Below are 24,284 nucleotides of genomic sequence, written 5' to 3'. Positions count from 1 at the left end.
AGTATAAATACACACACTTAAAAATTATGTATTTTTTTTTCTGTTAGTTTTAAGTATCATTCCTTGCTGATCACATTATATTTTTTTCTGAAAAATGATTGCAACATTATAGTTTTAAGTTTGAAATTGAATAATAAAATATCATATTCAAATAATAATAATAATAATAAATATGAATAAACTTTTAAAATATAATAATAATATATTTAGTTGTATATAAAATAACAAGGGTGTCAAATATCATTTCTATTCGAACTCAAAATTTTGATTTCCTTAATTAAGGAAATAAAGTTTAGAATGATCGGAAATACCGGTGCTTGATTAGCAAGTGATGAACAAAAAAAAAAGGAAAGAAAATATCAAAATTTAAGGAAATGATAAAAAATTTAATGCAAGTAAAAATCAATTTGTAAAAAAAAAAGTAATTAAATAAAAAAAACTTTTTGTTTCACCTTACTCCACTAAAAAAATTCAGAAATTTTTGCTGGTAAAAAATAAAACTCCACTAAAAATTATTATCCCAACAAAAAAAATCATTACAAAAAATATGAGTGTCATAATATTTTATTTTCACAAAATAACTAATAATTCAAAATTTACGTGAAGCATATATTAAATTTTCTAACTGGTGGTAAAACTCACTGACACACAAATTTTTAAGTTTTTGTATTCATCTTTAACCATATCTCTCAATAAGATTTTTATATTCCATTTTTATAGTTGATATAATTCAGACAACCTCATTCAATCTCCACCATAGATTCTTAATTCTTTATTTTTCTATTAATGGTTGAGATTCCAAAAAATGAACTGTAGAAGATCTTGATCGAATCCACAGCGCAGGAAGACTCTGCAATGACATTAAATTTTCATTTACCATTCTCAACTGCCCATCGCCGGTTAGTTCATTGTCCCTCCATAAAAAACACATTCTCCAAAATTTCGACACACGACACAGTTACTCAGAGTAACCAAACAAAGGAGAGTGCAATTACATAGAGTACATTCCTAGTGGTGTGTGTGCCGATAAAAAAAACATTCTGTGGAGCGAGACAAAGAGAGAGACATGGCTAAGTGGTGTTAGTTCTTGCTCTGGCTGTGGCCACAAGTGCCAGAAGTTTCCTTTTGGAGGAATAGGTGCTGGAATACAGGTGGCGGTGGACTAGGTGGTGCCACGACCAGGATAGGTGGAACCGAAAGTACGGGTAGTGGATTTGGCGGTGGCGTCGGTGGTGCTCATCCTTCAGATGAATATTCATTCATGCACATGCATATATAGCTTCTTCCTGTTTCTTTGGATAACCCTAGTTTTTGGTTTTCCTTAAGTGATAATTGTGGTTTATGTGCCTGTTGTTAATTAATCGTTTATCACCACTTAATAAGAAAATAGTAGGATGTCTTATAACACGGCATTATCACATATTTTTTGGATTACATTATTATTTTATTTATTCAATAAAAAAATATAATAATTTTTATTTTTAATAAAATTTATTAATTAGTTTTTATTTTCTTCGTTATAATTTTTTTTTTATATTAGAATTGAAGTTTCTATTCAACCTTCAATGTAAATCTTTATTATATATATTACTTTAAAAAAAACTTTATTTTGATTAAAAACAAAAAAACAACTAAAGAATTACACTTATGCCATGCCGTAGCAACAAATGTCTAAAAATAAATGAAGACTTATTAGTAAAAAACTATTGTAGAATGATTATTTTTTACGATTAAAGTCTGAAACAAACTTTATTCAAAATATACTTCATATATCCTTTATATATAGCTACGAAACTTCCTGATCCTTTCCTGCACAAAGTTCTCAAAGTTATAATAGGGGCCATTAGGTTTATAGCTACATGCTTTTATTGTATATATCAGAAGAAGAAAAAATCTGGTTTTGTGGGTGTCCTTTAGTTCTTTAAAGAGAACAGATAATGGTGTTGACTATTGAATGTAGTATCTGCCATTTTTTCTACAAGAATCAGTAGGGATTTACTATTAATTATGAATCTATAGGTACATGCCATGGCCAGCAATAGTTGGACCAAAAAGAAAGTATACATTAGGGTAAAACATTTGAACTGTTCCCTAAACTATATATATATTAATCGAGGCACTGCAAGCGTGGTTCAAAAAATACTGATTAATTATCACTATTTCTGGAATTGAAAGAGGGAATGTTCTTCTCTCGTCTTTCTTCCTACAGGGAGTTTCTCGCCATATTATAGGGTGGTCCAACATAATTCAGTCCATCGCCATGTATATGAAGGCACCAAGAGAGGGGCAAACAAAACATTAAATTGGAGAATTTCTAGTACCTACCGATATTAACTTATGAAAAGTTTAACTATTTTACTTTTTCTTATAAACATTTATTAAGAAATTGTGTATTGAAGTTAAGACTACTGAACCACTGCAATCATCATTCAAATCATACTGCAAAGGAACTATTCCAAATGTTAATGATCTGGTAGAGAATAGTAAATACTCCAAGGATGGGTGAAGTATTAAAGAGAGATTTTGAACACATACACTTTAAATATTAAATAGGAATGTCAGAGTTTGGTGAAGTTTTGAATGGAAGAAGAAGTTGGAGAGGTCCAGTTAAAAACTGTGCAGATGGCACCAGGTCATGTTAGATGTACAAACGAGTTGCAGCATTGGTAGCTTGCTGCTGGTAATAGTTGCACGTCAATTGAATGATCGAATTGAAGAACCTGCTGCCTCGTCAACCCTAGTAAATGTCCATCACCTACCTTCTCTATTGCAATTTGCCATATCTAACAAAAGCATGTTTGCATTACTGTGGTTGTTCAGTGATGCATAATATTATACTCATCATATATATACCATGAAAGCATGGAGACGTAATATTATAATAATACGTGAGATGAAGAAGATAGAAAGTCACAAGTGAGTCTTCATGTTTTCATATAGGAACTATTAAAAAAAAAATTAATGGAGATTAAATAACCAAAAAAGAAATGGGATTTTATTAAACATTTTTTTAAAATTTTTATTAAGTTTTGAAAGTTTATTTTAAAATCTTAGAAATATTCTAACATCTTTCTAAAATAATGGATTTTTGTTTAATCAGTTTTAAAAATTTATTCTAAAATTTCAACAAAAATAATGAAGTTTTTTTTAATTTTTATTAAGTTACACTCGTTTATTTCGAAATTCCAAAAAAAATCTCTAAATTTATTTTAATTTTTTTCCCACCCTCTCTTCTCATTTGTCTCTTTTCTTCATTTCCCTCTCATACTAAACTCCATATCAAAATTCTGGTGTACTTTGATTCAGCTGTGCAAATTTGGTGCATTAATTCACTAAAAAAAATTATAACTAATTGAGTTAATATAATTCTTATAATTAATTTAATTAACAGAAAATTTTAATCTTCATTAAATTAAAAAAAAATGATTAAATCTCAATAAAATATTGAAGATTTTGGAATATACTTTAAAACAACAACAACAAAATATTCAAGGTATTTTCAAACTTACGTAAATAAATTTATTTTTTATTTTATATACTTTCCCTAACTCTAAACTCCTAATCTCTCATTCTCACCACATCTAAACTCTCTCATTGCACGCTGTTTTTACCTTTGCTCCACCATGTAACTTGCTTCCCCTGCTACGGCTTCTCTACCAAGTTTACTTGGGTTGGGAAAGAGAACATAGCAGACATAGATGTTAATGAAATTGATCTAGAGAAAATCCTTTCGGCCTTTCCCATTTGCAGATGAAGGTGGTTTTATTTTTATGAAAATATAAATGCATGCTAATTAATGTTTTAGGTTATGTTATACACTGATATGGACACGGATAAGACACGGATATACATATAATCTTTAAAATGTAGAATACGATGATACAAATTTATATATTATGTAATTATAAATTATATGATTTGACAATAAAGATGTAGGTGCATAAATATCTTTCAATATTTTTTGGTAACGGAAAGATGTTTTTCATAACTGGTTTAAAAATATTTATTATTTATTTTTGTAATTATTATAAAAATTTATACAATAAGTTTAAGTTTGTAAAAAATTAATATATTTATATTTTTTTAAAATTATATTAGAATCATGTTAGAATTGTAAAAAGTTCAACAAATATTTTTTTTAAATTTAATATTTTACCGATACGTATAGTACGAGTATTTACTCTGTAGATATACCATTTAATATGAGTGTTTGAATGTTATAAATTTAGTAACATTTCTAATCAAGTTGGTGTCAAATTGTAATAGCAGATATAAGGTATTGGATGTACACTAGATTATTGTCATTAACATTTGTTAATTTTCTCTCAAAAATGGATAATTTTTTTATTTTATTTTTGGAAATAGGTAAATTGTATATGGAGGGAGAGCGATTTGATTTAATTGTAAGGAAATTACAAATTTTTCAAAATTAGAAGAACTCATATACGAGTTCCCTTTGAAATCGTATTATTCCACCAATACGAATTTAGTTAAAATTAAATTATAATTTGAATAAATAAATAAAAATTAAAAATGAAGAAATTAATCGTATATCTAATTTACCATTTCGAAATCAGTTTCGTAGACTGAATGTACGTTTTCTATTCTTTTATTATATATAACTAAAAAAAATAACTTTTTATAATCATTATATATATAATTGAATAATGGTTAAATACGTTTTTATAGAATATTTTATATAGATATATAATTGAAGAATGGTTGAATAGGTTTTTATAAAATATTGTTTATTATATTTAATTAAAAGATTTTAATATATTAAAATTATTTTAAATTTTAATAAAATTAGTAATGTAATACTTTAATAATTTAAAAGAATATAAATAAATTATTTTAAGAAAAATGATCAAATTAAATCTAATCTATATGATTCCTAACTCATAAAATTTAATCGAAAATAAAAAAGTCAGAACGTAGAAAACTTTAATTCTGATAGAAAATAGATAACAGAAAAATACTATAAAATTTTTACTGTATTAATATTCTTTCTTGGGTGTCAAGAAAGAGCACATTACCAACAACTGCATGTAGTTAATAAATTTATTTGCAAAATACGATATGTGTAATTGGATAACATTTCAATTTTGTTTTATTTATTTATTCATATATTATTATTTATTTTTTAATCTTGATGAGAAATGGATCACATTTGTTCCTTTGAAATTGAATATAAGAAAAACATACATTTAGTAGTGCCTAATTTATATTTTGCACAGTGATATTGATATCTTACATGGGACAATTATATTGAGATGGTATATATTTTAATCAATGCAATTTATTCTCCCTGCGTATTCATATATTTTATGAAATTAATAATATAAAAATAGAATTATAAAATACGGAAATATAATACAAATAAGAAAGTTAATTAATATTTAATTTGTATATTAAATTCAAAATTAAAGTGAAATTTTTTATACAAAATTTTGTGAAAAGTTAGACTGTGAAATTAATTCTAGATTTTGATTTAGAAGTTGTTTGGTTTGTATATTAAGATTTTATATTTCAAAAAATAAAGAATAAAAAGTTCCACAAAATGCAATGTTGTTTCGCTACTTACCTAACTAGTTAAATAAAATATTTAATATTAGTCATGTAATTTAGATCATGCTTACGAACCATTCTTTTATGTTTTGTTTGGATTGGGAAGTGAAAAATTAATGGTGCAAAAGAGTGGAAGAGTGAGGATTTGAGAAGAAAGTATGAAAAATAAGTTATTCATGCGATGGTTGTAAGAGTATTTCAAATTATTTTTTAATGGTATAAATTGTAAGATTACAAATTTATTCTTGTAAAATAAATAGAAAAATAAAATATTAATTAATTTAAATCACATTTTAGTTAATTAAAAAAATTTGTATTATACTATTTAATTTGTATTATATTATATTATATATATATATATTAAGTATATAATTTTATTCATATAAAAATATTAATATTAATGATGATTTTTTTATTATTATTATTACGAACAAGTTAATGTATTTTAAAAAGTAAATGAGTATTTAAAATATGGGTTGGAAAATTTTTGCGTATGCTTAAAATTTAATAATATTATTATATATGAAAGGAATATTAAATAATAATCGGTAGCATAAAAACCTGAATATTAAATAATAATTTTAATAATGTTAAACATTAAAAATGACCTAATATAAAAAATAAAATGTTAATGACAATAAATATTTATAATTTTTAAATTTGAATCATTAAAATAGATTCTCATTCATAAAAAATATTTACATAAATATTTTTAATTTAAATCAGTATCTCAATTCAATAGTATAATATAAATATATATATATATAATTATTCTAAATTTACAATATTAAAATGAATACTCATTAATAAAACAAAAAAATATTAATTACATTAATAAAATAATTATATTTTTATTTCTATTTAAATATTCAAATTCTTATTAATAAAATCAAATCTGAATTATTATAATATATCAATTGAATTTTATTATTTATATTTTTAGAATTTCAATATTTAAATGGATTTTGTATTCTCATTAATAAATAAAAATCTAGATTATTATAATATATAATTGAATTCTATTATTTATATTTTTAGAATTTAAATATTTAAATGAATTTTCTATTTTTATTAATAAATCTAGATTACTATAATATATAATTGAATTATAAATAATATAATATAAATAAAATTACTAAAATAATAACCTATAATTTCAAATAATGTATTTTATTAATTCTGATTAGCAAGGATTTTTTTTAATATTTCTAATAATAAATACAAACAGAATATTAAAATAGAATGAAAACAAAAAAAATCACCTAAAAACTCAAAGGAAAAATCATAAAAAATAAAAATTGGAAAATCTGTAAAAAATTATGAATATAATCGTTTATGTTTAGCCTAAAAAAGCAATATATTCGATTATCCATTATTTTTAGGACCATAATCGACTATGTATTCCCTTAAAAATAACCTAATCGATTATATTGAATATCTGGCTAGCATAGTCGATTATGTTTGTTTTAATACACACCACATAATCGATCATCATTCTCAAAATAGAGGCTAATCGATTATGTTGTATGCTGAATCAATTATCAACTATTTTTTAGGACATAATTGATTAAGTCTTATGTGTTTTTTCATACATAATCGATTATATATATAAAATTTTAATACAATTAATTTTTTTCTTATAAATATATACATATAATATTTTTATTTTATTATAATTGTATTTATACTTTTATAATTTAATTATATTTTTTATAATTTAATTACATTTTTATGTTTTAATATATGTGCAGTGGATAGTTAAAAAAAATAGATGCAAAAATAGATAAAAAAAAGTTAATGTGTATAATTAATTCATAAGAAATTTTATAAAAAAAAATGAGGTACATATGTTATTGTTGCATTTCTATGTGGTTTTCTCTCTTCACCCTCTTATTTCTCTGCACTTGTGAGAAGAAACCTCCACCTTGCAGCAACCCACTCCCTCGCTCCTTCACCCTCCTTAATCAACTAATCCAAACAAGGGGTGCACCCTCACTTCCGTTTGCAGGAACAGTGCACCCCTGATCCAAACAGGCAATTAGGCTCTGAAAAGAAACATGCACGATACTCGATACTTGCATAATTGACTATTTTGCTTTTTAATATTTTGAATATCTATGTTCATAATATGACAAATGTATTTTCAAATTTGCTTGTATAAAACTGATAAGTAACATCCGAATATTATTTTGTAGTCTTATCAAGACATCTAACAATAACTTGTGGACACTGAGATCTAGAGGCGTTTTTTACCTTCTGGATGTAAATATCTAGAATCTACATTGAATGCTTCTAAATATCTACGTCCGTAACCATTTCCCAAAAAACGAAAACAAAAATAACCTACACTATTACCACTACATCCACCACACAAAAACGAAAATGCTTAGATGGAAACACAAGTCCATTGCACCTAACAACAACATCTCACCCCTTACCACCACCTCCGGTCAAAATGTCTCCACCAAAGCAAACAAGCTTCTCCACAAGTTTTTTTTAAAAATAAAGGTGACAAAGATAGTTTGAGATTTTAAAAAAGATGTTGGATACAAATCACAGTTGAGGAAGAATTAGTTATATAAAATACTTAAGGGTATTTCTTCCTGTACCCGTGCGTTTTTCTTCCTGCACCCATACAATCTATGTAATACCAGAATTATCCTTGATAATTTTGGATGATTCTGGAATAAGGATTCCATAAGCGTATTTTTGAAATAGAGATTTCGTAAGCAAAATGTTTTTCTGGAATAGGAAATCCAGAAGACAAAAAAATCATTCAAGAATATTATTTCTGGAACACAATGGTAAATTCATAATTCATAAACTATGATCTGAAGAAAGTATCTTCCAGAAATATTCCGGAAAGAATAATCATGAAGTCATTTTTAAAATGAGTAAAATGGTTTTTTCTGAGAATGATGAGGTGCAGGAATTCATTTCTTTGGGTGTAGGGAAACAGCCAATACTTAATTTCATTTAGGCCCATGCCATTTTCTTTTACTTCTTGGGCTTAATATATAGGATTTGTTGACATCTTCATGTTTTCCTCTTCACTGTTTCTTTCTGCAACTTCATATCTTCTTCTGCCACCTCCATACACAATATGAAAATACATTTTTATCCTTTTCTGTCATCCCCATAAACTAGTTTCCGGATTATGTAATCTGGAACACATTTGAAAAAGACTTATGGATTACATAATCTGGAAGCTAAATAAGATTTCCAGATTATGTAATCTGGAAAGTAATAATGCGTCTGAAAAAAGGCTTCCAGATTACATAATTCGGAAGCTAATTGTAAATTTGAAAAATGACTTCCAGATTACGTAATTAGGAATATTATAGAGGTACATTTTTGGAAATTAAAAAATATATGGAGGTGAGAGAAGGAGGTATGAAGGTGTAGGAAGAAACCGTCTTTCCTCTTGTGTACCCCTTTATTTCAAAAACTATAATTTTTTTTATTTGTTTTTTAATTTTGGAATTTGGAAGGGAGACTTTCCGATAAAAATATGAAATATTTGTTAATATTTATAATTTTTGGAATTTTGGATTTTAAATACAAATTTTATATTATAAATTATATAATTTGAATTACACAATCTAAAATACATTATTTTTTCTAAATATACTAATTATTACACAATTTAAAAGATAATTTTGAATTTGGAGATTATCAGCAATGGAGATCCGGTCTCAAAAAAGAAGCGTGGAAATGCTCTCCTACACAGAAACGAAGCAAGAGAAGAGACAAGGGATGAAACCTAGGAAGATAAGATACTCCTCTTACATTACGTATCGGTGTCCGATACGAGTATCAGATACTAACATTTGTATGATACCTGTAGGACACGTATATGTGAAGTGTCTAATTTAAAAAATATTTGTTAGATTTCTGACAATTCTAATACGGTTTTAACACAATTTTAAAAAGGAAAAATACATTAATTTTATAAAAATTTAAATTTTATTGTATAAATTGTTATTATGATTATAAAAATAAAAAACAAATCCTTGTGAACCATCATGAAAAATATTTGTCTACTCCAAAAAATAATCTGTAACATACTTGTGCACATAAATCTTTATTGTCAATTTATATAATTCATAATTATATAATATATAGATCAGTGTCCTCATGTCCTACATTTTAAAGATTTTACATATCTCCGTGTTGTGTCGTATCAGTGTCAATGTTGTATCAGTGTCAGTGTCTTTGTTACATAGGATAGTACTCTATGGAGGGGGTGTGGCTCTAGGGAGGAGGTGCGCTTGAGAAAGATTGAAAAGATAAAAAAAAATGTTGCGTATTTATTTTTTTCGTTAAGGATAAATGGTATTTTCACCAACCTATGGGAGTGCGGGAGGAAAACACGGGGGTGTAGGATGAATTTTCTGGGTTTTAATAACGAATGGGCCTTTGGGCCCAATCAATCAATGGCTTTAACTTGTGCACAAAGGCAAGTATACGTATATATTTCATTCTAACTTTTTCTCTCACTTTCACGTATTGAGAAATCGTAAAGACATGGGTCAGGGAACACCGGGTGGTTTGAACCGGCAGGGTCTTCCGGGGGACCGGAAGCCAGATGGGGGCGACAAGAAGGAGAAGAAGTTTGAACCAGCGGCCCCGCCAGCTCGCGTAGGGCGGAAGCAGCGAAAGCAGAAGGGGCCGGAGGCGGCGGCGCGGTTGCCGACGGTGACGCCGCTTTCGAAGTGCAAGCTACGGCTGCTGAAGCTGGAACGCATAAAGGACTACCTGTTGATGGAGGAGGAGTTCGTGGCAAACCAGGAGAGGCTGAAGCCGCAGGAGGAGAAGGCGGAGGAAGACCTATCCAAGGTCGATGATCTCAGGGGTTCCCCCATGAGTGTTGGTAACCTCGAGGAACTCATCGACGAGAATCATGCCATTGTTTCGTCCTCGGTGGGCCCAGAGTACTACGTTGGTATCTTGTCTTTTGTCGATAAGGATCAGCTCGAGCCTGGATGCGCTATTCTGATGCATAACAAGGTGAGGTTAGGGTGTGATAGGGTTTTTTTTTTTGTTTTGCTCTTGATTGGTTAAATTTTATATAGCGTTTTGATTGAATGTTCTTTCTTTTGTGATGGATTTGGGGGATAGGGTTTAGTGGTTAGATTGTGTGCTTCTGGTTGGCAAAGTGGGGGTTTGTTGCGTGGAAATGGTGTGTGTTGTAGTCTGGTGAATAGAAGAATTGGGTGCTGTATAAAGGTTAAGATCTTTGAACTGCTCTTCATGGCAGAGCTGTCTTGTTTCAAAGAATCTCTATACCTATTCAGTACACATGCTTCGGATGTTCGGAAATGTGAACATATAATTGCGTCTTTAATTGGGAGAGAACTGTTACATTTCACCTCTGATCTCAAAATTTGTTTAGTTGTATGTTTGAATTTGATTATGTTTTTTGGCGAAATCCCCCTTTCAATTAGGTTTTGATTTTGCTTTATAAGCTGTTTGAAAAATATATTAAATTAATCAATGAATACACTTGGTCAGTAAATAAATTTAAATTGATTATGTTGAGTACATGGAATGGAACACATTTAATAACTTTTTGATACGGTAACATTGTATTGTAAAGGACTGACATGTCATAGATAGTGGTGCTTGCTGAAATGATTAACGGGCATCCTATCTATTAAGAGCTGTTGAAGGTATGTCTGTTCTTGTGGACAACATGTTGGAGGAGATATTATATGTTGCTGTTGCCTGGTATAATCTAGGAATGCTTGTCATTGAAGTTGTTTTGTAATCCATGACACCGGAAACTGGAAAGAGGGTGAGAAAAGTTGTGAAAAAGTATTTTTGTTGGACTGTATGTCTTTTAGGAACATATGGGCATGGGAGGTTATCATGACTGTTTTTATGTTTCAAATCAGTCATCTTTTCTTGCACATTTGATATTTGATTAGATGCAAATTGTAATGTTTTTTGTGATCGTATCATGTATGGTTCTTTACCAGGTTCTCTCTGTCGTTGGGCTTCTTCAAGATGAAGTTGATCCTATGGTCTCTGTCATGAAGGTTGAGAAGGCACCTTTGGAATCATATGCTGACATTGGAGGTTTAGATGCCCAGATACAGGAAATTAAAGAAGCAGTTGAGCTTCCGCTGACACATCCTGAACTGTATGAAGACATTGGTATCAAGCCTCCTAAAGGAGTCATTTTATATGGAGAACCTGGAACTGGGAAGACATTACTTGCAAAGGTGTGCATTTTTTGGTGTTTCTTATAGGGATCTAAATATCTTTTCAATTTCTTATTTTCTCTGTCTAATTACTGGCTTTGAAATTCTGTTCATGTCTACGTGCTCAAAAAGAGGTTTTAATTATTATCTGGTTTATATGATTTGTGGATTATAAATTTTTTTTAGTGTCTGTCCGCCAAATTTATTTATCTGTTTTTCTATGTTTTCTTAAATTCTGTTATTTGTTATTAATCAGTGGTTTTACGGATAGTGAGGACATTGTGTAAATTTCTTGTTTTAGACCTTCAGCTTTTCATAATCAATTTACAGAAGAATTGTCTTTTTTTTTTAATGTTTAATTATCTACCTGTGATTGATGAACTTGATAGAATTAAAGTTAATAGGAATTAAGGGAAAAAAATTGAGAGAATAGAGATTGAATAATATTTTCCAAGCATTTTGAGGTATTATGTTACACGATGTGAAGCAATGGCATGTGTTTATACTATTATTAGTTCATAATCGTAGGTAAATGAGGAAATAAATAATAAGACAAATCTAATAAGGAAATATGGAAACTAATCCTAAAAGATACAAGATACGTTTTGTTCAGAGTTTTCTTCATTTAAAAATAGTTACTGTTTTCAAAGCTTTTTAATTAGGCTAAAATTAAAATTTGATAGTGTTAGGATTTAAGAGTCCTATGCCAAATTGTTTACTCTATGTTGCGTTATCAAAAGTTGGTTAATAACTAGCAGCTTGCTGTTTGCATATAGAAACAACCATCAACAAAACCTGAAGTAAAATTTATCTGTTAAAAAAAGTCATACTTGATGCTTTAGCTGTTAAAAGTCGTACTTGATGTTTTGCATAATGTTTACTAGAATTACAGTTTTATCAGTATGCAATTATGATACATTTGTTAATCCATGTATCAGTGTCAACTTTGATGTTATTATTATGTGTGGCGTGCTTACACAAAGCGAATCAGTTTGGTCTAACACAGCCTTTTTACTTTCAGGCCGTGGCAAACTCGACATCAGCAACCTTCTTACGAGTTGTTGGTAGTGAATTAATACAAAAATACTTGGGAGATGGTCCAAAACTTGTAAGGGAACTTTTCCGAGTTGCTGATGATCTTTCCCCATCTATTGTTTTCATTGATGAAATTGATGCTGTTGGTACGAAGAGGTAAGTTGTTGAACTTTAGCTTCAGGAATCACTATACTGCTACAATATCCATTCTCTATTCGCTTTAGTTTTTGTTTTGTTTTTGTTTTTGTTTTGGGGACAGGGAGTGCTATCATGGACAATTCTGAGTATGTCTCGTGTATTCTTTGCAGGTATGATGCCCACTCGGGTGGAGAACGTGAGATTCAGAGGACTATGTTGGAGTTGCTGAACCAGTTAGATGGTTTTGATTCAAGAGGAGACGTGAAAGTCATTCTTGCAACCAACAGAATTGAAAGCCTTGATCCAGCCCTGCTGCGACCTGGTCGAATAGACAGGAAGATTGAATTTCCTCTCCCTGATATCAAAACAAGAAGACGCATTTTCCAGGTAGGTGTGACTAGTATTGTGAAAACATACTCAGTTTTCACTGTTATATCTTAATATGCATATTCTACTTTAATGACTAAAAGTTGTTGTACCTGTGAAATTTAGATTCACACATCAAGGATGACATTAGCTGATGATGTCAACTTAGAGGAATTTGTTATGACTAAGGATGAGTTCTCTGGAGCTGATATAAAAGCAATATGTACTGAAGCTGGTTTACTTGCATTACGGGAACGCCGAATGAAGGTTAGAATTATCTTCTTTATATTTGTATAGTTATGGCCAAAACAATGTAATCCTATAGAAATATATGATGGCACTCTGTTGCTGTTAGGAATTTCAGAGTTATTAGGATGGATAAGCTCATTTGATGTCTCAAATTCATATATTAAGATAAGAAAATATGGCATAAGTTGCTTGGATATTTTAAGTTTAGACAAAACCAATTTTCTCAGCCTGTACACACCATTGAAGAAATTGGCAGGAAAAGTTGGAGGGAGTTGAGGTGAAAATATTGAGAAAATGGAGCTTGAAAACAATCTTCCCTAAAAATATGTTTCTTGTAATTTAGAAAGATTGCTTATTCTCAAGGTGGAGGGGGAGATCACTGTAATTTCCCTGTCCCTGAGAGTGGAGACTGGATATTATATTTCCTCCTGTTTTCTCGGTTTGGATTAATCATTAGAAAAACCTATGGAAAACACCAATCAATTGGTGACCCATATAAGATTTTCTTCGGTTTTCCTTGCTATAACAGGGGTTCATTGAATTTAATCCGTCAATTTACGTTCAATACTGGAGCAGAAGAAATGTGCCAGTGAGTGCAAGATATTAGGACAAGTCTCAATTCTTTTTCTTTTTGATTTGAATCATTCGGTGAATCCTAGTTGTGTTCTTGAGGCTCCGAGCATACTTGTTCTTATGCACGATCTTCGTATTTCATTGGTAACTTGAGCATTCATTTGGAACTAATTGTACTGTATTTTGAATTGTTTCCTACTTTACAGGTTGAGGTCTTTTGCATGTTTATATTCAGTTTTCTATATGTTATGTTTTTTCCCTAATTTTGTTTACCCTCATGACCAATTTTTTATCTTGCTCTCCAGGTGACGCATGCAGACTTTAAGAAGGCTAAGGATAAAGTTATGTTTAAGAAGAAAGAAGGGGTGCCAGAAGGACTTTATATGTGAATCATCTTCATCATATACCCCGGCCTTCTTTATTATGTTCTTTTGTGCTGTGAACGATTTTTTTTTTTAATTACGGTCGATTATGGGTTGAAATTATTATATGGGATTTGATCTCACTGAATTATAGTCACGTATAGTTTCTTTGATTTAAAACTAATGGGAAAAATTCCTGCCATTTCTTCCTTGTTAGTGTATGTTTTCCTTCCTATTAGTATGCTGCTTCTGCAACAGATGAAGCTGGCTTACGTAAAATAATTGCTGAATCCGGTCAAGTAACAAGATCAAGCTCCTGGTAGCGTGTTCATTTCCTTGGAGATATCTGATCAGGTTTGCTAAATTGGGAATTGCACGCTATGAACAAATTCAATTCTGATATTGTCCACTTGACTTTTAACACAGCCATCCTCATGACGGATTATGTAATTATGTATGGCGTGATTAGGGTTTTGAATCTACTATAGCAGCAATCCTCAACGGTAAGAGAAAACAAAAAATAAAATGATTTAAAAAATTTTAGTATTTACTGTATCTTACCTATTTTCACTCATTTTTGTTTATAATCATGATTTTGTTTTTTTCTTCAATCTAATTTCTCTTCATTTATAATAATTTTTGTTCCGGAACTTATATTTTCATCCATCCTAATTTTTACTTCTATTAATCTCAATCTTACTATAATAGTTGTTTGTATTGGATTTATGTGTCTAATATAGACACTTGTACAACGCAAATAAAGTGTTCAATTTAAAATTAAAAAGTATTTGTTAAATTTTTAATATTTTTAACATAATTTTAAAAAGAATAATATATTAATTTTTTTAAAAATTTAAATTTATTATATAAATTTTTATTAAGATTATAAAAATATAAAATAAATTATAAATATTTTTTTATTAAAAATAATTAAAATATATTTATATATATAAATTTTTATTATTAATTTATATAATTTATAATTATATAATATATAAATTCTTATTATTGTTTTACAATTTAGAAATTATATGTATTTGGTGTTATTGTTTATCTTATTCTTGTACAGTTTTTCAGTTTCCAGTTACAATTAAACCATGAAATTACTTCATTATTTGAACATAGCTAAATAAACGTTAACAGTTGTATTTAGAAAGTACAAAGTGAAGGGAGTCGAGCTCTGAGCAGACTAACACATAAAAATAGGGTACTTCTTTCTGCATCCTATCAAAAAATTTCAGTACCTCGTCAAAGAGGTCAAATACTCTATCTAATTGGTTCTTATTTTGAAAAATACATTTAAAGAGATTAATCTGAAAATTCTATTTTAGAAAATGTTTTTTTAGAAATTTTGTGAAAACACTTTTCATAATACATGACATGAATTCTAGAAAAGGTGTTCAGAAGAATTTGTCAAAAAGACAATCTAAAAGCCATTTAGAAGAAAAGATAGTCTTTTCAGAAATTGACAAGTGCAGGAAGAAATACCCAATAAGTATACTTAGTAGAGCATTATTTTGGGTCCAAGAAATTGAAGATGTTACAGTATCAATTTAATTCAAAGCATTAATACGAGAGAGTTTCTTCCTGTATTTTTACATTTTTCGTTCTTTCTTCCTGTATTCCTACATTTTTCGTTCTGCACTCAACAACTTTTAAAATTTCAAAACTAACCTTAACTTTTTATTTGAAAAAGAGTACCTGTATGTTTTGAATTACAGATTTGTGAATCTGAAATGCATTTTTTTGCATTACAAATTCTGAAATCCAGAAACATAACACAAATCTACAAATTTGGAACACCAATCTAGAAGATTTATGGATGTACAAATCTCAGAGTTTTGCAGATTCAATATTTCTGAAGATAAAAACAAAATGCAGATTTCCTGTTTCATAAATCTAGCGGACTGCTGTCTGGAATCACAACATTTGTATACTGCAAAAACGAAAATCCGCAATAAAAATGGAACTATAGGTTTGAAAATGTTTTTTTTTTTACTTACCTTCTTCACCAAACATAGAACCGCCAAGAGAAATTACTGAATTATCATCAAGTCGCACACCATCGATCACCACCAAGAGAAATGTATTCCTGCGTCAAGAGATAAAGTAGCGCCGCTGTTGAGAGAATAATGCAGTCTGTGTAAAGGAAGAAAAAAGAGTAGAATGTGAGTGTTGTGTGCATTTTAAAATTTTTAAAAATATTAGAGATAAATTTGTCTTTACATAACATTATGGGGGTGCAGAAAGAAAAATATAGGATATAGGAAGAAACTGTCTTAATACGATGTGAAGTACATGAAGCAATAAATTGCTGTTGTTGGAGTGAGCATTTGTTTTCTTGCAGCGCGACCTAGCCCAGAACGCTATTATGCTTAACTGAATCAAGGTTATTTCTTCCTGCACCCCCATCATTTAGAAAAAAAAATTGTTTTATCCCTTTTAAAAATGATTTTCAGATTATTCTTTTGGAACATATTTTCTGTAACATATTTTTTTTTTTTTTACAGAAAGGATATTTCAGAATTATTTTTTTGTCTTTCGGATTTCCTATTTCAGAAACACCTCTGCTTACGAAATCTCTATTCCAAAAACACACTTTCTGTTTACAAAACCTCTATTCCAGAATCACCTAAAACTGTAAAAGAATAATTTCAGTATTTCAATGAATGTAGGGGTGTAGGAAGAAAAGTGTAAGGATGCAGGAAGGACTGTTTCTTCCTGCACCTCCATATCTTCTTCTGGCACCTCCATACACAACATTGGCACCTCCATACACAACATGAAAATACATATACACAACATGAAAATACATTTTTATCCTTCTTGTGCCACCCCCATAGAATAACTTCCAGATTATATAATCCGTAAAGTAATCATGCATCTGAAAAAAGACTTCTGAATTGTATAATCTGAAAGCTAATTACAAATTTGATAAATGACTTTCGGATTATGTAATCCGGAATATTATAGAGGAGTAGTTTTGGAAATATGAAAATTTATGGAGGTGCAGGAAGAAGCAGCCTGCAGGAAGAAATTCCCTTGAATCAAATTCAGAAGCTCGAGTATGAAAGCCCAAGTACCAATAGACAGTCCAGTCTACGAATTCTATGGTAAATATGATTTGGACTAAAAAAGCCCAAGATACACATGACGACGACCTTGTTTTCAAATGGAAATGCGGTGATGAATAGCAGCATCACACAAAGTGACGAAAAGAAAGAAGAAGTGTTGAAGAGAACGAATTTCAATTGCTCCCTCTTCCTTTTGTCCATCCAATTGCCTTTCGTCTAGCGGGTACTTCATGTTTATGTTTGGTGATGGCACAGGTTGGAGAGGATGAGGACTTGCACAATCATTTCTGGACTCATTTCGGATACTGAAACCAAGTATTTAATCATCTGCGTAACTCAGATACACATTTATTAAATATCTTCGGTCAACTCCCTTCATGCCGTTACATTCTTTCACGATTTTCTTTAGATTGAATTCTTTTAGAAATGTAGTAAATAGAATCTCAACCTTTTTTTACTGCAATCTTAAGATTTACTGAATGTTCGTCACCGTTGTGCAACTAAAATTGTAACCACATTAATTGTATTCATTTGCAGTTTCCTGTAATATTATAAGAAACACAATAAAACTGCCAAAGTCACCCTTTTTTAAACCTTCATCAGTTTTATATTTGAGTAATAAAGACACTCAGATTTTATAATAATGTCAATTATAATAGACATTGAATAAAAAACATCTAAACTAATATAAACTAAAAATAGTACTAAATTATATTAACAATTTTTTTTGACTAATATTAATTAGGAAATGACATTAACTTACATCCACAATTAATAACTACGATAATGTGAAGTAAAAAATAATCACAATTATTTCTCAACCTCCATCAAACCAATGGTCTTTCCTTCTCAATCAAACTAATAATGCAAAAGTCGAAATTAAACCTAACGATAAAGAGAGTACAAAGTGAACAATACTTAAATTTTAGAGTACGAAGAATTAAAAAAAATATCAGTTTTACTTTCTAAATAAAATTTGAAATTCTCTTAACACTAAAAGACGATACTAGCCTAAAATTTTCATTTACTTGTATATTTCTTATCTACATATATTTTCAACAAATATTTTGAATTTTCTATAAATATAAATCTCTTAATTCCACGATGTAGTGTACAATTTTTTTTCATGAAATGACATTAATTTAAAATAAATGTTAATGTATTGAGAACCCTGCCCTACATTATAACTGGATAGTAAAATAATTTTTTGTTGAAATAGAAATTTTTTAAAATTGCATCATGATACATTATTATAATGCAGTTCTTTTTAAATTTTTATTCAAATGTCTCTTCTTTAAGAAGAAATAGATCGTACATACTAACAAAATAATCGTTTAAGACTGCTTGAATTTCAGTCCATAAATAACAGTGACGAAGTTTCACATGCTACTGTAACACCTAACAGGAAAAAATGGTAGTAGAAGAGGAATCTGAAACAGAAATAAAACTAAACATACGAAGCTATCACATGGGCCTCCACGTTAGGTGTAGTTTACCTATGGTGCCATTTATCCGGATCCTCTTATATTAAAGACTCTCGAAAAGTGAAAGCTGAATATAGGGAAAGCAGGATAAAAGAAGAGGGAAAACTTGGTTGCAATAATTTACGTGTTAGCTGTGTATATAGATTAGCTTGCTACTGAAACTACAAAACTTTGTACCTGTAATTTAGGTGTCGAGGAAAATCTAACCTGCAATGCACACGGTCCATTGTTAATTAAAGTTATCATTGTTTTGTTCAATATATTCAGGACTTACAATTCACACTACCATTGTAAGTGCTACTAGTCAAAAGCTATACGACTTATGCCGCTCCATCTGAATAGTCACCCCCTTCTTTGTAACTATAAGAATCATTTTTTTTCTCCTGGATGTCATAAAAAATTGAAATATTTAGAACTAGCCATATTTGCATTGTATATTTATAAATTTTTATACGTAGCAAGCTGCTGGAATTAGCATGCTCCCGAAGCTTATGACGCAAGAACAGAGTAGGCAAAAATTAAAATCATTAAGAACTAGACTTTTTTACAGAGAGTGTTAATAACATTCCCTGCTGCACTTTCTTTTCAATACAAGACAAATTCACAGGAAAAAAAAATGTTAGAAAATTCACATTTTCTAAAATTTATTAAAACCTAAATAATTAAGAGAAAGATAATCTTTTAATAAGTTTTGGTTAATAATAAAAAATTATTCAAAAGAGTATATTAGAAAGCGTTTTTACATTTTACCAACTTACGTTACCACCAAAAGAAGCAAGTATAGTAGAATACTAAGATAAAGCAATTCACCTGACTAATGGTTTTGCTGATTCTCATGGCCCCTATTGTTACTGGGCTTGCCAACATTTGGTTGGTTCATTGCCTGATTCTGCACACGGAAATAGACCTCAATTCAATCATAAACGTTCATCTCTCTGTTCGATTAAACAATAAAAATATAAGCAACTTTGCTAAACTTGAGTTTTCTTTCCAGTTCTTTGAGAGAGCTTTTCTTCCCAATTAAGAGGGAGTTATAAATAAAATCAGAATTCAGTATCTGAGGTATAAGTTATGAAGAACATAAAACATAATTTTTTACACAGAACCAGAGCATTATTGGAGCGATCTCTAAGATGGGCACTACAAGATGCACCAATGTAAAATAGTTTGTCCCGGTGGCAGGAAATCTAATGGACCTCACGTGCAACAAATTACTTCACACGTCATTTAAGAAAATCCAAATCTGAAAGAGCAGTAGAGGACAAAATACCTGAATTACTTGAAACTGCATTGGGTGGGGACCAAGATATTGTTGATAAGGATCCGTGAAGTTTGGGAGACGAGACTGGTTTGGATCAGGTGGACCAGCTGCAACCATATGATTATCTGACTGATTTTCTGCTTGCATTCTCGATGAATTAGTTGCAGGAACACGCGGCATGTGGAAAGGAGGCATTGGAAACCTTGGTCCCAAATGAGCAGCTGCTGGCAAAGCAGAACCAGGTAACATATTGGGAAACGGCATTACAGGTCTGTTCATTCCCATTTCCATACCCATACTCATTCCAACCCCCATTCCCATTGCTGGCATGTACTGCTGTATTCCAGGAAACATCATAGGTACCATGCCACATCCCATGGACATCATCTGCATAAGAAATGAAAGTATGTAATCAGGGAAGGTGAATAACTTGATACACTGTATAGAATATGAACATTCTAATACTAGTGTGCACTACAATAAATAATATTAAAGCTCTTAAGTTTCATTCCAAAGAAAACTTATTTTAAGAATGCAGCAGTTAATTACGTTGTCTTTCCATCCTTGGATTTGACAAGTCCCTTTCACTCTTCCTCCTAAAATCCTTTTGAAGATTATAAGTTACGAAAGTTTAGATTCTGATAAACTATCCGTATGTGAATTGCTCTGTAATATCCTAGCACTGGAAGATGGTGCATTCAAAGTAAAACATGTTGCATAAACGCAATACATGAACTGAGTATAGATTAATCAGTCTAAGGATATTTTTCTCACACAGAATACAGTATACATGGAAATGAATTATAAAACAAACTCTATCAACAAAAAAATGAAAAGTCTACCTGCACTTGTAACTGTAATGACTTCAAGTACGAAATTGCTTCATCCAACATTGAAGCTTTGTCCGACTATGAATTCAAAATAGGGACCAAAATTAGAAAGAAATTATGAAGGATATAAAATCTAAATTCTGCCCATTGTTAAGAAGTTAGAATTTTAAAAGTCCGTCTACCTTATTACATCGAGGTATAAGTTCTTGCAGAGCTTTCATCTTTTCATTAATCCGATCACGACGCCTCTGTAAATGCCAAGTGAAAGCTTTTATGTTCTGAGAAAGAAAAGCGTAAAAGATATGAACTCGAAAAAGAAATGAAAGTACAGACCCTCTCAGAGAGATTATGGACCTCCGCTGCACGTGATCTCTTTGTAGATGTTGATCCTCGAACTTGTTTTTTTGCTTCCGAATCAAAATCCACATCCTTTTTTTCCAGCAGGACAAAATGAAGTAAGAATATACAAGATGCAAACAGTGAAATTTAGAGAGAAAAAAACTACTAGTGAACTATTGACCTGCCTCATACCCAATTTGTTGAAACAGGCTATCTTTTTTGGGAAATCAGAACTCGGTTCTAGTTTAAGAATACAAAAATATTGAAAAGGGAAAGATTAATAAGAGAACAAGAGACTTAAAATTGATAAAAGGATATGCATATAAGCTTAGCTAAGATAAAGAATTTAATTAAAATATATCAAAAGTAAAAAAAATTGATAACGGTATTTTAATTAATCATTGAAAAGAGTATGATGTAGTCATAATTATTATAAAGAGTGTAATTTTTATGTATTATTAGTATAGAAAATTCCATTAATAAGATATCATTTTAAATAGAAATATAAAAATAATTATTAATAATAAAATAAATTTATGATTAGATATTATTGTTAAAAAGATTAGTATTGAGAATCTATTTAAATTAAATCCTATTTTAAAATATCTTCCATCATTTCCATGAAACAAAAGTATTCATAGTCATCCATACACGTGTCGTGAACGTGCGCAGCCGCGACGGTGAAAGTGACGGTATCAAAAGAGCACACGGCCACAGCACCGAAATGAATGCAGCAGGACGGGTAATGCTCACGTAAACCCACGTCACTCACCCTGCGCACGATAGCGGATGCCAACGTACACGGAATTTGTAAGCTGTAACTATGATCTGATAACGCTGTCAATTCAATTACTCACCTCGCTCTGAGACTCCCATTCCTCCGCCTCCCGACCCTTCCGCTTCCGGTCCTCCGCCGCCGCCACCTGAACCGGCTCGCCAATGCTACTCGAACCTCCCGGCGACGACGGCGCAGTCACGTCGCACATCATCGTGCTCCTTCCGCCACCGGCACTTGTCGAAGGCACAGGAGCGCCGGCGCCTCCTTCCTCCGGTTCCGCCGCGTTCCTCACAGTTTCCGAAACCGCTGCCGTGGCCGTCGGCGTATCGCACGAATCCACAACTGTGGATTCCCTCGCAGCGGCCTTCACGCTCTGCTCGGCGGCTCTCGTGTTGTGCCTCACGAAGTACGCGAAGTTCGGCGTCTTCGGTTCCGGCGGCCTCGGCAGCGGAATTGGAGGTCGAGGCGGTGCAGACATGGGGCGGTGGTCCGTCAGCTGAGATGTAGTGAGAGTTTGCATGGCGCTGCTGTTGTTAACGGTGGGCGGCGAGTAGAGGAAATCGGTGCAGAAAGCCTGATCCAACGGAGGTTCATCGTCGATTGGATAGTGAAGCCACGAAGCCATTTCGCCTTCTCGCATGAAGAGATGTTGATTGAAATTGTCGAGCTGCGGTCGAATCTCCCTGGCCGTGGAAGGACCGGCGGCGGAGGCATCGTGGGAGTTTCTGGATGGCGGCGTCGGTTTTGTGAGAGAACGCTGGTTCTGACTCTGCATCACGACCTGGCCGTTATGCCATAGCAGCTCCATGACGTCGTCGTCTGCACTGTTTGAATTTTCATAACTCCAGGTGAATTAATTAATTAACTAATCAATAAAAGAAGAAACGGACAAAAGAAAAAAATTGTGAAGAGCGACGAGAGAAGTTACATACACAGAGGGTTTGTTTTGGCGAGGAAATCCTGAAGGCGTGAGAATGGGGTATGGGTTGTGGTCGTCCATTTGGATATCGAAATCTGGAACACAGTGATTGTGATTGGTCATGTTGAAAGTGAAAAGTGGTGAGGATGAGAAGAGAAGTGGAAATATAAAGAATGAAGGGAAGTCGGTGAAGGTGAGAGAGGACAAGGAACTTACAGTTGTAGCTAGTTTGAGCTGAGCATGGTGAATGGTGGACCAAGTGGTTCTGATATTTTAGTTATTAGGGTTGGTTGCAGAAGAACAACGTGCGGTGTGTTGGCTGCTACCTACCTGCTCTTCTCTCTCTCTGTGGCTTTAGGAACAAGAGAGTAGCCACACTTCACAAATACACACCCACACCACAGATAAGATGCGAAGCTAAAGGACGAAAGGGATTTTTCACTGTTATTCACTTCTCTTTTTTCTTTCTAACATAACAAACAACTATATTTCTATTTCTATTCTCATCACACACAAAAATTCATAAATCAAAAACCATTTTCTTTTCTTATTATTTTCTATGCTAAGTAAGATCTTTCAATATGGGATTAGAATGTTAATTATGGTTTTAGAACTCTAATTTAATACAAGTTTAGCACATAATCTTAACACAATATTATATAGATAACGGAAATAGCTTAAGCAATGACCATTAGAGTAATAATTATCATTAAGGCTTTGTTTGGATTAGGGAGTGGAAATGAGGAAGTGAATTTAAGATGATTTGAAGAGAAAGTGTAAAGAAAGTTAACATGTTTGGATTAAGGTAAATAGAGGGGAAAGTGTAGGGAAAATTTATAAAAGTTTGTGAGTGATGTGATGAGTGTGATTGAAATTGTAATTTTTTTAATTGATAAAATTGTAACTTTACACATTTGCCCTTACATTTAAAAATTGATACAAAATTAATTTGATTGATTATTTGTGAATTATAATTGTTTTTAAATTAAAATTATTTATTCGAAAATTGAAACATTATTTTCGATACCGTGTTCGAGCTAACTTCGAAAAAATATAAATTATATAAAATTTTTGGATCATATTTATGATTCATAAACTTTAT

General features: G+C 31.0%; 2 protein-coding genes across 8 annotated transcripts; one reads left to right on the top strand and one right to left on the bottom strand.

Moving 5' to 3' along the window:
* Window positions 1–9,921: 9,921 nt before the first annotated feature.
* On the top strand, window positions 9,922–14,706 carry LOC137814363 (26S proteasome regulatory subunit 4 homolog A-like). The gene is made up of 6 exons (XM_068617062.1): window positions 9,922–10,578; window positions 11,550–11,795; window positions 12,796–12,965; window positions 13,118–13,334; window positions 13,440–13,580; window positions 14,441–14,706. Exons 1-6 carry the CDS (start codon window positions 10,096–10,098, stop codon window positions 14,522–14,524), a joined length of 1,341 nt encoding a protein of 446 aa, XP_068473163.1. The 5' UTR covers window positions 9,922–10,095; the 3' UTR covers window positions 14,525–14,706.
* Window positions 14,707–18,818: 4,112 nt separating this feature from the next.
* On the bottom strand, window positions 18,819–23,647 carry LOC137814362 (transcription factor PIF1). 7 transcript variants are annotated; one of them, XR_011081636.1, is made up of 10 exons: window positions 23,399–23,647; window positions 23,196–23,277; window positions 22,343–23,087; window positions 21,480–21,575; window positions 21,329–21,394; window positions 21,159–21,224; window positions 20,326–20,703; window positions 19,866–19,944; window positions 19,342–19,438; window positions 18,819–19,262 (listed from the first exon to the last, which is right to left on the bottom strand). XR_011081636.1 is itself a non-coding variant. In XM_068617061.1 (9 exons), the coding sequence occupies exons 3-8, from the start codon at window positions 23,069–23,071 to the stop codon at window positions 19,870–19,872; spliced, it is 1,410 nt and encodes a 469-aa protein (XP_068473162.1). In that variant the 5' UTR covers window positions 23,072–23,082; window positions 23,196–23,277; window positions 23,399–23,525; the 3' UTR covers window positions 18,819–19,262; window positions 19,866–19,869. The 7 variants fall into 7 exon arrangements, 3 of the variants coding, with proteins under 3 accessions (XP_068473162.1, XP_068473159.1, XP_068473161.1); XR_011081637.1 differs by having other exon boundaries at window positions 22,343–23,082; window positions 23,399–23,601; XR_011081635.1 differs by lacking the exon at window positions 23,399–23,647 and having other exon boundaries at window positions 23,196–23,382.
* Window positions 23,648–24,284: the final 637 nt, after the last annotated feature.

The sequence above is a fragment of the Phaseolus vulgaris genome, chromosome 1, assembly GCF_000499845.2.
Source record: "Phaseolus vulgaris cultivar G19833 chromosome 1, P. vulgaris v2.0, whole genome shotgun sequence".
Taxonomy (NCBI): domain Eukaryota; kingdom Viridiplantae; phylum Streptophyta; class Magnoliopsida; order Fabales; family Fabaceae; genus Phaseolus; species Phaseolus vulgaris.
Note: the sequence above shows the minus strand (reverse complement) of the source record. Positions and strands in the feature narration are given on the sequence as shown.